Below are 17,043 nucleotides of genomic sequence, written 5' to 3' on the forward strand. Positions count from 1 at the left end.
GGTAATGGTGTATAAGTTGAAGAGAGAGACTGAGAAGCTGATTGTGATGCTGCTGCTATCATAGTTCATTAGAATGGTAATGATAACCATAAGCAGGTAGGGGGCAAAGGGAAACGAAAGGGAATTCATACAAGAGATTTCTAGGTAATGTCTATTGGATTTGATAACTAGATGGAAGAGGTGGAAACAAAGATAACTAGAATATCCAACTTGAATATGTCTGAATGCAGGTGATAAAATTTAATCTTTAGGAGAGGGTAGGGAGAAAGATCACAAAAGCTAAAAATGGAGCTGGCAAATAGGGTGAGAAGCCATTAATTTAGTACAGTCTGATTAAGGATTGTACATTTAACAGAAGCAAAAGGAAATAAGCTTTAAGAAAAGTTTAAGTGTAAAAATAGCTGACATCATCATTAAACCTTTTCTGACTCAGACACTAAGCACTATGTTCATTAATTCATTTAAAAATTGTAGCACCCTGGAGGTTAAGAAATTTACCTAAAATTGCTGCTGGTAAGTGGCATAGCCTGAATTTCAGCAGTCTGGTTCTAGAGGTCTTGCTCTTAGCCATTACACTATCTAACAGAAAAATGGAAGGTGAAGCCTATAGATTATACACTGGAATTGGCAGATTACCAGTGCCTTTTAAGTGGGTGTCTCCTCAGCACCTACTACAGTGCCCACCTATTTCACTGAGAAAAGGAGCAGCTGAAGATAATTTCTGCACATTCTCACCAACAAATCTACCAATTTACCTGAATCTCTTTACATTTCTATTTAAAAAAAGGAACTATGGACCTATCATTTGATCCTATCCTCTCCCATCTATTCAAGGAAATCAATCCAGCAATTGTCCCATCTCTATCCTGTATCAATATTTAACCCCCAATTTTTCATTTGCATCAGCTACATTTCCCATCTTAGAAAGGACTGATTCCTTGATTTTACATTTCCCTCCAGCTTCCGTTCCATTTCTCTGCTCCCTTCCTTCCTACCTTCCTTCCTTTCCTTTTTTTCAGTTTATTTTATTTTATTTTTTTAAGTAGGCTCCATACCCAGTGTGGGGTTTGAACTCATAATCCTGAGATCAAGAGTCACACATTGACCAAATGAGTGAGCCAGGCTCCCCTCATTTTATTTCTTGGAAGAGTTGTCTATATATGATATCTCCACTTCTTTTCTCTCTAGAACCCTCTCCAATCACTTCACTTCCCGGAAACCGTCCTTGTCAAGACCACCAATGATCACCACATTGCCAAATCCAGTGGTTATCTCAGTCTTCACCCAACCTACACAGCAACATCTGACATAATTGATTGGTCCTTCCTTCTTGACAAATTTTCATTACCTTTTTTTAATATTTGATTTATTTGTCAGAGAGAGGGAGAGAGCTAGAGAGAGAGATCACAAGCATGGGGAGTGGCAGGCAGGGAGAAGTAGGCTCCCCGCTGAGCAAGGAGCCTGATGCGGAACTCAATACCAGGATCCTGGGATCACTACCTGAGCTGAAGGCAGACTCTTAACTGACTGAGCCACCCAGGCGTCCCTTCATTACTTCTTTCAGAATATTATTCTCTGGGTTCTTCTTTCAGTGGTCATCCCTTTTTAATCTCTTTTGTAACTTGCTCCTTATGTCTTAGTCCTTGGACCTCTTTTCTATCTACACCCACTCATTTCCTAGGGAACCTTATCCATTTCATGGTTTTACTACTGATAATTCTTTTTTTTTAATACTGACAATTCTTTAAAGTTTTATTTATTTATTTATTTAAAGATTTTATTTATTTGACAGAGAGAGACACAGCGAGAGAGGCAACACAAGCAGGGGGAGTGGGAGAGGGAGAAGCAGGCTTCCCGCCGAGCAGAGAGCTCCATGTGGGGCTCAATCCCAGGACCCTGGGACCATGACCTGAGCTGAAGGCAGACGCTTAACGACTGAGCCACCCAGGCGCCTCTAAAGTTTTATTTATTTTTTTTAGTAATCTCTATACCCAACGTGGAGCTTGTACTCACAACCCTGAGTCGAGGGTTGCCCACTCTTCCAGCCAGTCAGGCACCCCTAAATACTGATATTTCTTTTAATGCAACATACAGACTTTAACAAAAGTAACAGACAAGGTCATATAAGCACTTATATTAAGAGAAAAACTGAGTAAAAGGAATTTTATCTTATTTTTAAATTTATTTTATTTTTTAATCAGAGAGAGAGAGCACAAGCAGGGGGAGTGGCAGGCAGAGGCAGAGGCAGAAGCAGGCTCCCCACTGAACAAGGAGCCCGATGCAGCACTTGATCCCAGGACATTAGGATCATGACCTGAGCCGAAGGCAGCTGCATAACTGGCTGGGCCACCCAGGTGTCCTAGGAATTTTATCTTAAACACCTTATGGCAACCTACGTGGTGCATTTAACTGAGCTCTGTTGCTGTAAAGAATATAGCTCATGTACAGGTATGGATGACGATTTGTACATTCACCTTATACATTATACATATACATTAAATTTGAAAAAGATTTAATTGATGATCACCAGATATGCTTCATTTTTGTTGATCTTTTGGAAGAGGTTATCTAAAGAGAAGAATATGTGGTTCTGGCTCATGAATCATGTAATGAACACAGCCTGGACTCTGTTGGACAGCAAGTCTCCTCTACTCTTCTTCAAACATCAGATGGGTTTTTGGTACTTCTTTAGAAAGTTCTCTGGGTAACATGCTAGATCACCATTTGTCATAGAAAAACACAATTCAGGAACAGCCAGTTGAAGAGATGCACAGGGCCGGGTATGGGGAAGGGCACGAAGCTTCCTTGCCCTCTCTGGGTACCTCTCTCCAAATCTCCACGAGTTCACCAACCCGGAAGTTCCAATACTGACAATTCTTTTTTTTCTTTTTTTTTAAGATTTATTTTTTACTTATTTTTTTAAAGATTTTATTTATTTCTTAGAGAGAGAGAGAGAGAGAGAACACAAGTAGGCAGAGCAGCGGGCAGAGTGAGAGGGAGAAGCAGGCTCCCTGTGGAGGAAGGAGCTGGATGCAGGGCTCGATCCCAGGACCCTGGGATCATGACCTGAGCCGAAGGCAGCTGCTTAACCGACTGAACCACCCAGGCACCCCTATTTTTACTTCTTTGAGAAGAGAGAGTGAGAGCGAGTAGGGGGAGGGGCAGAGGGAGAGGGAGAGAATCTCAAACAGACTTCCGACGGAGCAAGGATCCCGAAGTGGGGCTTGATCCCAGGACCCTGAGACCACGACCTGAGCCAAAATCAAGAGTTGGATGATTAACCAACTGAGCCACCCAGGCATCCCCCAATACTGACAATTCTTTTTTTTTTTTTTTTAAGATTGTATTTATTTATTTGACAGAGAGAGAGATAGCAAGAGTAGGAACACAAGCAGGGGGAGCGGGGGAGGGAGAAGCAGGCTTCCCGCCGAGCAGGGAGCCTGATGCGGGGCTCGATCCCAGGACCCTGGGATCATGACCCGAGCTGAAGGCATACACTTAACGACTGAGCCACCCAGGCACCCCTCTTTTTTTTTTTTAAAGATTTTATTTATTTGACAGAGACACAGCGAGGGAGGGAGCTAAAGCTGGGGGAGTGGGAGAGGGAGAAGCAGGCTCCCCGTGGAGCAGGGACCCCGATGCAGGGCTCGATCCCAGGACTCTGGGATCATGACCGGAGCCAAAGGCAGATGCTTAACGACTGAGCCACCCAGGTGCCCCAATACTGACAATTCTTAATATGATGTTTCCTACCTAAATCTTTCTCATGAACTTCAGACTCCTATACCTAGTGCCATTTATATCTGATATCTCAAACTCAAGCTGTCCATGACTGAAATCCTGACTCCTATTCATTTCTCACAGGACTGCTCCTCTATCTTTCTTCCCCTGGTCCATCTGAGAAAACTTCTATTTCATGAATTTTCAATGGGAGCAATGTCATCCCACAAAAGGGAAAAATTTGGCTCTTGGGTGATGAAGTCTTAGATATTACGGTGGCTTGTAACTCTCCAAAACTCAAATATACCCAACACAATATTTTTTTTTCTTCAAAGATTTTATTTACTTTAGAGAGAGAAAGAGCCTGTGCACGGAGGGCGGGATGGGCAGAGGAAGAGGGAAAGGGACAAGCAGACTCTGCACTGAGCCTGGAGCCATGTTAGGGCTTGATCCCAGGACCCTGAGATCATGACCTGAGCTGAAGGCAGACACTTAACCAACTGAGCCACCCAGGCACCCCCCACAATCTTATTCCTTATTTAATTTCTCTATTTTTTTGGATATGACACAAGCAACAATGACATTGAGTTCACGGAAGATATACAAAATGTATGCAAAGTCAATGCCAACAAAACTTTGAGGCTGTGACTGGAGAACTTTCTCTTAATTTTGAAGTTCTGAACACAGGAAGTGGGTCTATACCTGACTTTTTGGCTGTCATGTAGATAGCCTTGTGAATATCATGTTTGATTCTGAGTGCTTTTGCATATGATTTGGGCTTTGAGGGGCAAATAAAAATAGTTCGTATTTTATTTGATTCTGCTTTTGTTATTCAGTTCATCATTAACTGTCAAATGCTGAGAAAGAAAAAATATCAACAATATCTGAATGACTAGCTAGTAATTTTCTCACGTCAAATAAAAATTTAAAATTCATTAAAAAATTTGAAGAAACTTAATTTTTTCAATTGTTTTGCTGGGAATATAAACAAATTTGAATGACTGATTGATTGATTTTAAGATTTTATCCATTTATCCGACAGAGAGAGAGAGCACAAGCAGGGGGAGCAATAAGCAGAGGGAGAGGAAGAAGTAGGCTCCCCACTGAGCAAGGAGCCTGACATGGAGCCTGATCCCAGAACCCCGGGACCATGACTTGAACTGAAAGCAGACCCCCAACTGACTGAGCCACCCAGGTGCCCCACAGTTTTGAATGATTTAATAAATGATTACATCGCGGGGAGCCTGGGTGGCTCAGTCATCAGGCATCTGCCTTTGGCTCAGGTCATAATCCCAGGGTCCTGGGGATCAAGTCCTGCATCAGGCTCCCTGCTCCGCGGAGAGCCTGCTTCTCCCTCTCCCACTCCCCCTGCTTGTGTTTTCTCTCTTGCTGTGTCTCTCTCTGTCAAATAAATAAATAAATAAATCTTAAAAAAGAAAAAGATTACATTGCTATTATGTATTTGTGTAAACCACTAATTTGCATATGTAATGGCCATAAACTACAATTTATGTGAATAAATACATTAAAGTTTACTCAGCAAATGCAGTTATAAATATTTTAAATATTAATAGCTTTAATATTAATAGCTTTAAAATTTTTAATTTTTAACTTAAAGATATTAGTCCTTTTTAAAAAATATTTATTCATTTTTTTAAAGATTTTATTTATTTATTTGACAGAGATAGAGAGCACAAGTAGGCAGAGAGGCAGGCAGAGGGAAAGGGAGAAGCAGGCTCCCTGCTGAGCAAGGAGCCCGATGTGGGGCTCGATCCCAGGTCCCTGGGATCATGACTGGAGCCGAAGGCAGACGCTTAACCAACTGAGCCACCCAGGTGCCCCTATTTATTCATTTAAGTAATCTCTACACCCAACATGTGATTCAAACCCATGACTCCAAGATCAAGAGTTGCATGCTCTTCCGACTGAGCCAGGCAGGCACCCCAAAGATTTTAGTACTTCTTAACTCTGCATTGAATAAAACATACAGCACATAAACAGATATACGTATGTATCTGTGGCATTAAAATTACGACTACCTTCGGCTCAGGTCATGATCTCAGGGTCCTGGGATCAAGCCCCGCATTGGGCTCTCTGCTCAGGGGGGGAGCCTGCTTCTCCCTCTCCCACTTCCCCTGTTTGTGTTCCCTCTCTTGCTGTGTCTCTCTCTGTCAAATAAATAAAATCTTTAAAAAAATAAAATAAAATTCAATGTGAGCTTGGTGATTAGGAAAAAATATTTAAAAAGGATCTTTGGTGGCAACAATAATAAAAAAAGACCGAGAAACACTGTTCTAGTTGCTCAGGTCACAAAACCTGGTGTTATACTTGACTCATTTGTTTTTCTCATACTCACCTTAACTCCATGAGCGATTCTTTTGACTCCACCTTCAAAATATATCCAGGATCTGACACCACTTCTCATTATATTTTTGCTACCACTCTTGTACAAGCCATCATTTCCTTGTCTGGATTATTCCAATAACCTCCTCGACTGGTGGCTCTTAAGTCTGTTTTCAACATAGCAACCAGTTAAAGAGTTACATGGGATGTAACTTCTCTACTTAAAACTCCTCTGCTTAAGAGGATCCCCATCTCAGGCGCCTGGGTGGTTAAGCGACTGCCTTCGGCTCAGGTTATGATTCTGAAGTCCTGGGATCGAGTCCCACATTGGGCTCCCTGCTCAGCAGGGAGTCTGCTTCTCCCTCTGACCCTCTTCCCTCTCGTGCTCTCTATCTCTCATTCTCTCTCTCTCAAATAAATAAATAAATAAATAAATAAATAAATAAATAAATAAAAAGAGGATTCCCCATCTCAAAGTTAAAAGCCAAAATCCTTACAGTTGCCTTCAAGGTCTTACATGAACTCTTTCCCTTCACCTCAGACCTCATATTCTGCTACTTGTACCCTCTCTCACTCTTCTCCAGCCACGTCGGCCTCTTTTTTCTTCCTCGAATATGTCAAGACATAGTTTCAGGTCCTTTGCACTTGGCTGTTCCTTCTGCCAGCATGTTCTTCTCCCTATTCCCCGTACCTGCTTGTTTACCTTATTCTCAGGGTTCAGATAAGTGTCACTTCCTTCCAGAAGCCTTCCTGGATCAGCAAACCATTTCCCTTCCCATATAGGATCTCATACACAATATCCTCTCTCTTTCTTAAACTGCTTCATACTTCTTCATAGAACTTATTACTCCCTGACCATATTTGTTTATGGTCTCCTGCTACTAAGCCCACAGGTAGGAGATTTTTGTTTGTTTTGCTGTTATACTTCCCAGTATCTAGAACTATACTTGGCACAAAATGTTCAACAACTTTTTGTTGAGTGAATGAATGAGTGAATGAATGAATGAATACTAGAGATGAGCTTGACAACAGGTTCCTTGCCTCAAGAAACAATGAGTCCACTGGGGAGACGTAAAAGACTTAAAATACAATAATTGCATGTGCTCAGTGGAACACAGGAGCCTCCAAATCTGCCCAGAGGGTTTTCATAGGCAAATACGATGGAATGGTTAATCTAAGTTGTGCTGATCAATATAATGGACAGCTAGGGCTCTTTAAACTATAATGTATTATGCAATTGTGAGACTGTTATAACCGGCAAAGGTGAGGTCACATCTTCCCTTTTATTCTTTCCTCGTCTCGAAATTTCTACTAGGAAATTTTTCGTTTCACTTCATTTACTTCCTCTTCCTATAATCCAAATAGCCTACTGGCTGTGAATGGTATCGTCCAAGGGGAGTGTAAAATATTGTTTGATCTGGGAGTCTGCGTAGTGAATGGCTCGCTGGAGCTGGCGCATGCGCATCTTTTGGAGGCACTGCAAGATGGCTGCCAGCCACTTTGTCGCGCGTCGGTGCCCCGAGGAGTTAGCGGCGGCGGCGGCGGCGGCGGCAGCTGCAGCTGCAGCTGCCAGAGAGTAACAGTGACCTCTGAGCAGTGGGAATTACCCGGCCTGTTGTGTGAGCTGGACAGCCCCAAGAGGGAGACCTCGCTAGGAAGTAAAGGGCGGGGCAGAGCGGTGAAGCCCCTCCCCCAACCTCTTCTTAGTTTGACCAACTCCCTCACCCTCCCTCCTGGTTTTTCCTCCTAGCCCGCTACACGCTGATCTGCTGCGCAAGCGCACAAATAATCGTAGCGCCTCCTTAGCCCTTGGGGCTTGCGGGCTTCTGCGCGCGCTTCTCGTTCTAGTCCTTTGATTGGTCAGACTGCCCCGCCATCACGCCTCCCTCTGCTTTCTAGGTTGAGAAGGAAGCGGGGAGGCGGGGCGAAGCCGCGCGTGCGCGATACTGTTGGTGTCCCTTTGCTGCTATTGCGTTGCAAAAAAAATCCTGACTAGGTAGCCTTGGGCCTTTTCTGTGCTAGAGGAGCTAAAGGAGAAAGATTCCTGCAACTGAAGGGGCAATCGGGTAGTATTAAATTTAAGATATTAACGCCCACCCTTACAGGAGCGTGGCGATAGGAGTGGGGAAGAGCCTTAGCTTTGAGAGCTGAAGAGTGTAAAACCATTAGTTTTGGGGCCAGGCGTTTTGAAAGGCTTTGCAGGGTCTGTTTTCTGCGCATTTCTTCCGTGATTATTGACTGGTTTAAACACAACCCCTTGAACAATTCTGATAAACCTTCGATACCCGCAGCCCTTCCTTACAGCGCATAGGAGCCACCAGCGTGCCCAGCACCTGGTCCTTCCGTCCTACCTCTAGAAGAGCCTAGCGCGTGCACCATCCCCACCCCCTGGCCTCCCTCCCCTCCTACGGCTTCCACGCACTCGCAGTGATTGTTTTGCCTGCTCCCGCTCCCGCCGCCGCCGCCGCCGCCGCCGCCAGAGGAGCAGCAGCGCTTGTGCAAACGGGGAAGATGGCGGCCGGCGGCGGCGGAGGCAGCAGTAAGGCCTCCTCCTCGTCGGCCTCTTCGGCAGGGGCCCTGGAGTCCTCGTTGGATCGAAAATTCCAGTCGGTAACTAACACCATGGAATCTATTCAAGGCTTGTCGTCTTGGTGTATAGAGAACAAGAAACACCACACTACTATCGTCTACCATTGGATGAAGTGGCTCCGGAGATGTGAGTGTCGGGGGTGACTAGGGAAGGGAAGACTGGGGAAATGGAAGGAAATCCTTCCCGAAGCGCCTGGGTTTTTCCCACGGAGCCACTGCATTCGGTTGGCGTTGTTCACATTAAAGCTTTGACGCGAGTGTTCCCAAACCCAGACTCCTTTCCTAGCCACAGTTGTCCTGAACTGCAGGAGGCTCATCATTTCTTGGATTTTTTGTTGGCTACTTACTGACTTGGTGTGTGTGTGTGACCTTGGGCCGTTGGGCCCAGATCATTAGAGATTTAGGTGTTATTTCAGAGTCTTGTAAGGTGCTGTTGTCTTTACTGAACCTTCGCGGAAATTATCGCGTCCGTTTATTTCCTACAGGCCTTGACGTGCTAATGATTTCTGGTTTTCTTGATGATAGACAAGCTATGGTTTAAGCAGTAGCAAATCCACTTCGTTGGAATATGTTGGACCACTCTATTTTACGCTGAACTAAAACTCGTGATGTGTTATAAGAAGGGCCTTACTTGGGTGAATGTTACGAAGTAACAGGAGCTCCACGTAGAGCTGAGGCGACCACCTGGGAGTTTCCCTGTACCTGTGTTTGCTGCAATAAAATACGGGCTTCATGATACTGACCGGAAATAACTGCAGTCAGTATCATCATTCATACCTTAAACTGTAAAACATGTCCAGCTACTTTTCAGTCACTTGAAATACCTTTTTAAAGAAGTAAGTTTGGCTTCATAGGTAATCAAAACAGGAAATCGGGAAATGGGCTTTTTGAATATATAATACTTCCTTTCCCCAGTTACTGCTTTTTTGTCTCCATCGGGGATTTTTTTCCACTTTGCTTCTTTACTATAGAAAAGAGGTATATTAAACTGTCAGGAAGCATGGATTGTCTCCAAAACATTTCCAAATATTTTAGGAGTAAGTGTGGAGAAGTCATTGTTGCTTCCTGCTGAGAAGAGAGGGTTAACCCTGAATCCGTATGTATCTATTTGACTTTTAGGTCTTTTGTTGCTTCTTGTCTATGGCATGTCACCAGTGAGACCCATCATCCAGTTACTCTTCTTATTCCACTTCTGCCATTGCCCCTATAGTGTTTTGATTTGTGTTTACCTTTGAGGGAACAGATGGATAAAACTTACAAAATCATAGGCCCCAGTCTTCAGACTATTTGTCTATATAAAGTTATTGTTGGCAGAGATGTTTTGTGGCACTTTTGAGTAATACATACGGAAAAGACTGTAGAACCAAGACAAGATTACCTATATTTACCAATAGATCAAACTTTTTTTCTTTCCAAGAAGTAAAATTAGAACATGCAATATAAACTATGATAACAGTCATCATCAAAGACTCACATATTAAGTATCTGCTATGTGCCCAACCCTTTATTGCCATTTACAATATATCTGTCTCACTATACTTTAAAATAACCCTAAGAGGTAGATTTTTTAAATCATTGATTTACAGGTGGGGAAACCAAGGCCCAGAAATGTTAAGTAAATTGCTTAAGATTGCACAGAAAAAGGGTGGAGTTAGGATTTGACTCCACCATATCAGTTGCCAATGACCACATTTAACTTTGTAGTAATGTTTTCAAGATTAAAAGAAAAAAAAATTCTTTAGTGTAGTTGGTACACCCTGGTAGCAAATGCTCATGTAAGTCTGAGAACATACTCTTTTCTTGTCCTAAAACATTTGTACAAAATTATACAAGCATTTAACATCTCCTACCTTTGAGCTCTGGTGCTTTAATTGTATGGTTACATCATTTGCAAGACTAAGTTGGTCCCCATTCCTGCCTTTTGGGATTTCAAATGACAATTAGAGTTTTTTTTTTCCTAGTTAGCAATAATGAGACATACTGGAGCCAGAAGTTTTCTGCCTCTACTATTGTTGATATTTTGCCCAAGCTTATTTCCCTTGTTGATATAGCGAGTGAAAAAGTGATTGCTCTACTAAAATAATACTAATACATTGCTCTACTAAAATAACTTGAAGTGCATTATATGTAGTTTATATAGTTAAATACTTTTGGTTTTCTAAAAACTTGATTCCTTTTTTCCTAGTGGAATGGAACTTTCTAAAATGGTTAAGGGTTATTTGTAGTCATTTTGTGTTTACTTTTAATGAACATCATCTATTTCAATGTAAATAAAGCCTTTTGAGAGAAATTTTCGGGAGAGTAATGAAGGGCACAGTGAAAATAGTTTATACATTAGGTCAGTTTCATATTTCTTTACAGTTGGGATTATTTTAGTTTGAGTTTGGTTTCTAAGTCAGTTTTAGGCAAGTTTGTGAAATAGGTGTCTCTGGCATTCCCAGCCTTTGTGTCTGTTTTCTTGATGTCACTTTTGCTTCTCTTTTTTATTCTGGCATCCTTTATTTAGTAATTTGTGTTTAGACCTCAGTGTGAGTTTAAGTGTGTTAGCTCATCCAAAGATATTTTCATTTGACCCTTTATTTCATAATGTTGTAATGAGAGGCTTTTGTTCATTTTAAAGGAAATAATTTGGAGAAAGCAAGTAGTCTTTTGGAAGATATACTCCATGGGTGGGTTCTAACTGATTTTATTCAGGTTTCTTTTAATTTGTCTTGAAACATTCATTGCCATCATTTTTAAAAGTGATCTTTCTATAGCATAAACAGATGTCATTACTGTGTTTCAGAATCCTCCATTGATAGACCATCACAACAGGTTAAGATCTAAACTTCTTTTGCTATGATCTACAAGTTCCTACACCATCTGCCTTGCCTGCTACCTTGCAGGCTTCTTCCAATTCCGTTTCCTTATCATTTAGATTCAAGCTCATGTATTACCTCTTCAGAAAGACCTTCCCTTATTTGACCTCATTCCAGTGGTCACTTCAATTGCCTTCTGTCACTTCACATTATTTTCAGTATGTGAAATTACATTGCTTATTTGTTTACATGTTTATTGTTTATCTTCTCCCACCAGATGACAGAGCTAGGTCTTCTTTGCTGCTGTATCCTCAAGCAGCTAGAATAGTGTTTGGCACAAAGTAATCAGTCAGTAAATATTTGCCAACATAATTTTGTGTATTAATCAAGAACTTGAATTGTTTTACTTTCTGTTTATCAGAAAGAAATGTTTATAATTAGTGAAAGAAATGATAGGTATGGTTGTCAGCAAGTTCAAGATATGGCTCTTTTTGTTTTGTGTGTGTGTGTTTGTAAGATATGGCTCTTTTTGGACCTGATGTTCAGGTAACCATATTTTCATTTCTTTACTTCATTTGTCCCTCCCATTTTTAATGTAAAACGGAAATCAATGTGGAAAAGTAGAAAAATGCATACTTTAGAATTAGACCTACATTCGGACCTTAATTCCATCATTTAATACTTGGGTGACTCTACACTTAAATTGTGAGCCCCAATTTCTGATCTGTAAGTAGAGGTAATAAATATCTCATAGAATTGCTATCTACGTTTAAGAAGATAACTTATGTATTTTAGTATAGGTCCTAGCATATACAAAACATTAAAATTATTTATTATGATGACAGTGGTGATGCAGATAAAGATTGTCTTTATCCTAACATCCTGAGTATCCGGAATAATTACAGCAGAACTTTTTTGGGGGTATAGTGCTGGAAATTCCCAGTTAGGGGCAGATGGATTGGACCAGAATCTAATGAATTAACAAGTGCTCTGAAGAACTAGTAGGACAAAGTGGAAATTACTGTGTTCATGATATTTCCATGTTGTTTCTCTTTTAAAGATTTTATTTGTTTGTTTATTTATTCATTTATTGGCGAGACAGCGCGGGCACAAGCAGTGGGAGTGGCAGGCAGAGGGAGAAGCAGGCTCCCTGCTGAACAAGGAGCCCAATGTGGGACTCAGTCCCAGGACTCTGGGATCATGACCCCAGCTGAAGGCAGACGCTTACCCAACTGAGCCACCCAGGCGTCCCATGTTGTCTTGTTTCTAACCATTGAATGGGTTGGTCTGTTTTAGGTGGTGTGAGCGTTTAAGTGAGGTTTTGAAGAAAAGTGGGATATAGGAAAATAGAATCATTTGTGGAGCAGAAAATCTGTTAAGTTCCTTCAACTATTTTTGATACAAACTAAATATTTACACCCCACCCCTACCTTTACTGATTAACCCACTCCAGTAGTTATGGCCAATCTTTTTTCCTTCTACCTCCCCTTACTTTTTCCCCCTCCACCTCATTTGAAGGAACTCTGAGTACAATCTGGTATTTTTCCCCCCACAGGAGAAACTATTATATAAACATGGGCTAGCAAAAAAATTCTCTTTTTACAGGATTAAATTGTTGCAGAGAATTTGCAAAGTGCAGTTACCATTAGTTGTTTTTTTGTTTTTTTAAGATTTTATTTATTTGACAGAGAGAGACACAGCGAGAGAGGGAACACAAGCAGGGGGAGTGGGAGAGGGAGAAGTAGGCTTCCTGCTGAGCAGGGAGCCCGATGTGGGGCTCAGTCCCAGGATCCTGGGATCATGACCTGGGCCGAAGGCAGATGCTTAACCAACTGAGCCACCCAGGCGCCCTTAATAAATAAAATCTTTAAAAAAAAAAGTAACAGACGGGGCGCCTGGGTGGCTCAGTTGGTTAAGCGACTGCCTTCGGCTCAGGTCATGATCCTGGAGTCCCGGGTTCGAGTCCTGCATCGGGCTCCCTGCTCGGCAGGGAGTCTGCTTCTCCCCCTGACCTCCCCCCATCTCATGTGCTTTCTCTCTCTCTCTCAAATAAATAAATAAATAAATAAAATCTTTAAAAAAAAATAAAAAAAGTAACAGAGGGCAGCTACAGGTGTAGACCTCCAGCAATAAAAGCAGTATCTCAAGTGCCAGATACTTAGCAAATTAGGTTTCCTACCTAATACTATACCTACCTAATAAGTCACGGGGTAATAGTTCTAGGTATCTGTGATATAATCCAAAAGCCTAAAAAAAAACCAAACAAACACAAAAGCCTAAAAACAGCTGGCACAGTTAACTGTTTTTCTTTGTAATATATCCTTTGTAGCAGATATGTAGGCTAGACATGTAGAATATATAACATACTGCCATAGGCATAAAGCCTTTTAATTACATATCATACCTATACAAATGAGTAATATAGGGGGACTAGATACAGATTCTAACTTTGAGTATGAAGGTGAATTTACTTATAAGTCCCTAGTTTACATTCAGTTCTTTTAACAAGTATTTGTTGAATACTGTTGTACCAAGCACTGGGGATCACAGCACATGAACAAAATGGAGAAAAATTTTTGCCCTCTCGGAGCTTATACTCTAGTGAAGAGGAGACAACAAACAAAATAAGTAAACTATTAAATATATTAGAAGATAAAAATATTAGAAGCATACAGAAATACAGAGTAGGAAGAGAAATACAGAGTGTTACAGGGGTTTGCGGTTTTTAAGTAGATGGTAAGAGAAGGCCTCACTTGGAAGGTGACATTTGAGTAGGGAGATGAGGTGTTGCAATATGGATAACGACAGTGTGAGGAGAGAATGTTCCAACACAAAGAGAACAGAAAAATACAAAGGTTCTGAGGTTAGAGGTGCCTGGAGAGTTTAAGGAAGAGCAACAAAGCTTTTGTGGCTGGAAAGGAGTAGTTACAATGAGATTTGGCAGATGAACTGAGATTATGGTGGGTGATGGGGGGGCATATCACTATGTTTTATAGATATTGTAAGGACTTTTGCTTTCATTCTGAATGAAATGGTGAGCTATTTGAGCAGAGGAATGATGTGAACTGATTTTTTTTTTTTTTAAGTAAGCTCGAGGCCCAGCGTGGGGCTTGAACTCACAACGCTGAGATCAAGAGTCACATGCTCTATGGACTGGCTCCATGATTTATGTTTTTAAAAGGTCATCTGTGGGGCGCCTGGGTGGCTTATTCCATTAAGCATCTGCCTTCAGCTCAGGTCATGATCTTAGGGTCCTGGGATCCAGGCCCGCATCAGGCTCTCTGCTCAGCGGGGAGTTTGCTTCTCCCTCTCACTCTCCCTCTGTGTGCTCGTGCTCTCTCTCTCTCAAATAAATAAAAACCTTAAAAAAAAAAAAAAGTCATTCTGGTTGCTGTAGAAACAGGGATACATGGCTGTTGTAGTAATCCTGGGGTCAGATGTTGGTGGTTTGGACCAGGTTTTGGCCTGTGGAAGTGATAAGTAATTTAATTCTGGATCTATTTTGAATGTAGATCTAACTGGATTTCTAGATGGATTAAACATGGGGTAAGAGAGGGAGGTAATCAAGAGTGACTCTGGTGTTTCACCTGACTACAAAGAGTTGATATTAACTAATATGGGGAAGGCTGTAGTGGAGCAGATTTGGGAAAGAAGATTAGAAATTTAGTTTTGAATGTTAGATTTGTGTTGTCCATATTTTAAAATATCTTTATTGAGATAGAATTCACAAATTCATTCATTTAAACTGTACAATTCAGTTGTCTTGGTACATTCACAGAATTGTGCAACAGTCATCACAGGGTGTGATAGGTTGTGTGTAGATAGTGTGTAGATTGTCTTTGGAGCCACAGGGCGGGAAGAGATAGATGGACATGGGAGTTAAGTATAGATGGAGAAGTAAGTATAGTAAGGTAATAAATGTAGGTAGAGAAGAGGTCCAGAGAGAATGCTCTGGGGCATTCAGTATTTTAGATACTTCTTTTGCTTATTTGGTCTAATGTGTTCTTGGCTTAGGTTCTTTTTGAGGTTCAAGGTGAACTTTATTTCAGTTCCCCAAAGAAGTAATAAATCTATTTTGAGCTCATGAATGTTTCTACTCTTGGTTTAGACTAAATGGCACTCCTGGATTAGTTAGGCAGTAGCCGTATCGTAAATACCAACTGTAAAATTATTGTATAATGATTCTCCCCCTCCCTTTTGGATGCTTAGGTCACTTTTTCTTCATTCCATTGCCCTAAATTCATAGAGATGTAGGTAATATTTTCCATGTTTCCTGACAGTGTTTTAAAACATGAACTACCTAACTATGACATATAATTACTGTGATGGTATGTACTAAATGAGCTTTTTTACTTGGATTATGAGACTTTACAATCAGTCATTATGTTCTTCATTTAGCTGTGTTGTCTCTCAAATGCAAAAGGGTGATACTATAAACATGGCCTGAGGTGGATTTGAAGCATTATATATGACATAATTTTGTTATACATTCTAAAGTAAGCTAAATGTTAAATTATGTAGCAAGTAAACATTCCTATAACTAAAAGTGTGAAACAATATTGACAAACTTCAAATGGTTCTTTGGTACGGAAAGGAAAATTTCATTGGCAGTGGAAAAATACTAATTAAAATTTGCTCAGATAGGTGACAACAAAATTAAAGTTTTGTCTGCGGAAAAGGGGTGTGTGTATGTGTGTGTATAATTTCTTTTTTCTTTTTTTAAAGATATTTTATTTAAAGATTTTATTTCTTTATTTGAGAGAGTGAGTGGGAGAGAACATGAGCAGGGGGAGGGGCAAAGGGAGAGGGAAAAGCAGACTCCTGCTGAGCAGGGAGCCTCACACAGGGCTGGATCCCAGGACCCCGGGATCGTGACCTGAGCCGAAGGCAGCCATTTAACCAACTGAGCTACCCAGGCGCCCCAAGATTTTATTTATTTATTTGTTTGTTTGTTTGTTTGAAAGAGAGGGAGAGCTCACGCACATACAAGTGGGGGAGGGGCAGAGGATGATGGAGAGGGACAGGCAGACTCCCTTCTGAGCAGGGAACAGGCATGCGATGTGTGGCTCCATCCCAGGACCCTGCGATCCTGACCTGAGCTGAAATCAGACACTTAACCAACTGAGCCACCCAGGCGCCCCTGTATGTGTATAATTTCTTAGGGAGTAGAGGGTTACTGATTTTATTTTTAGTGACTTGGCTTCCTGCTTTTCATAAACCAATAAACTCCTTTTCTCCTAAGCTTTTGTCAGTCAGTTATGATATTTGTTTTATTTTATTTTTTTTAAAGATTTTATTTATTTATTTGACAGAGAGAGACACAGCGAGAGAGGGAACACAAGCAGGGGGAGTAGGAGAGGGAGAAGCAGGCTTCCTGCCGAGCAGGGAGCCCAATTCAGGACTCGATCCCAGGACCCTGGGATCATGACCTGAGTCGAAGGCAGACGCTTAATGACTGAGCCACCCAGGAGCCCCATGATAATTTGTTTTAAAATTTCAACTATCTGAGGGGTGCCTGGGTGGCTCAGTTGGTTAAGTGGCTGCCTTCGGTTCAGGTCATGATCCCAGGGTCCTGGGATCCAGCCCCATGTCG

General features: G+C 41.5%; 1 protein-coding gene across 4 annotated transcripts in view; it reads left to right on the forward strand.

The window, feature by feature from the left end:
- Positions 1–7,551: 7,551 nt before the first annotated feature.
- RPRD2 (regulation of nuclear pre-mRNA domain containing 2) overlaps positions 7,552–17,043 on the forward strand; it is a 100,351-nt gene continuing 90,859 nt past the window's right edge. For 3 of the 4 annotated variants that reach the window (XM_027609362.2, XM_027609378.1, XM_027609385.1), the window contains exon 1: positions 8,575–8,779. In XM_027609362.2, coding sequence (XP_027465163.1) covers positions 8,575–8,779 — 205 coding nt within the window. Of the gene's footprint in view, positions 8,780–17,043 lie in introns of all 4 variants that reach the window. The other variant, XM_027609369.2, reaches the window with a different exon arrangement.

The sequence above is a fragment of the Zalophus californianus genome, chromosome 4 (assembly GCF_009762305.2).
Source record: "Zalophus californianus isolate mZalCal1 chromosome 4, mZalCal1.pri.v2, whole genome shotgun sequence".
In the NCBI taxonomy this organism is placed as follows: domain Eukaryota; kingdom Metazoa; phylum Chordata; class Mammalia; order Carnivora; family Otariidae; genus Zalophus; species Zalophus californianus.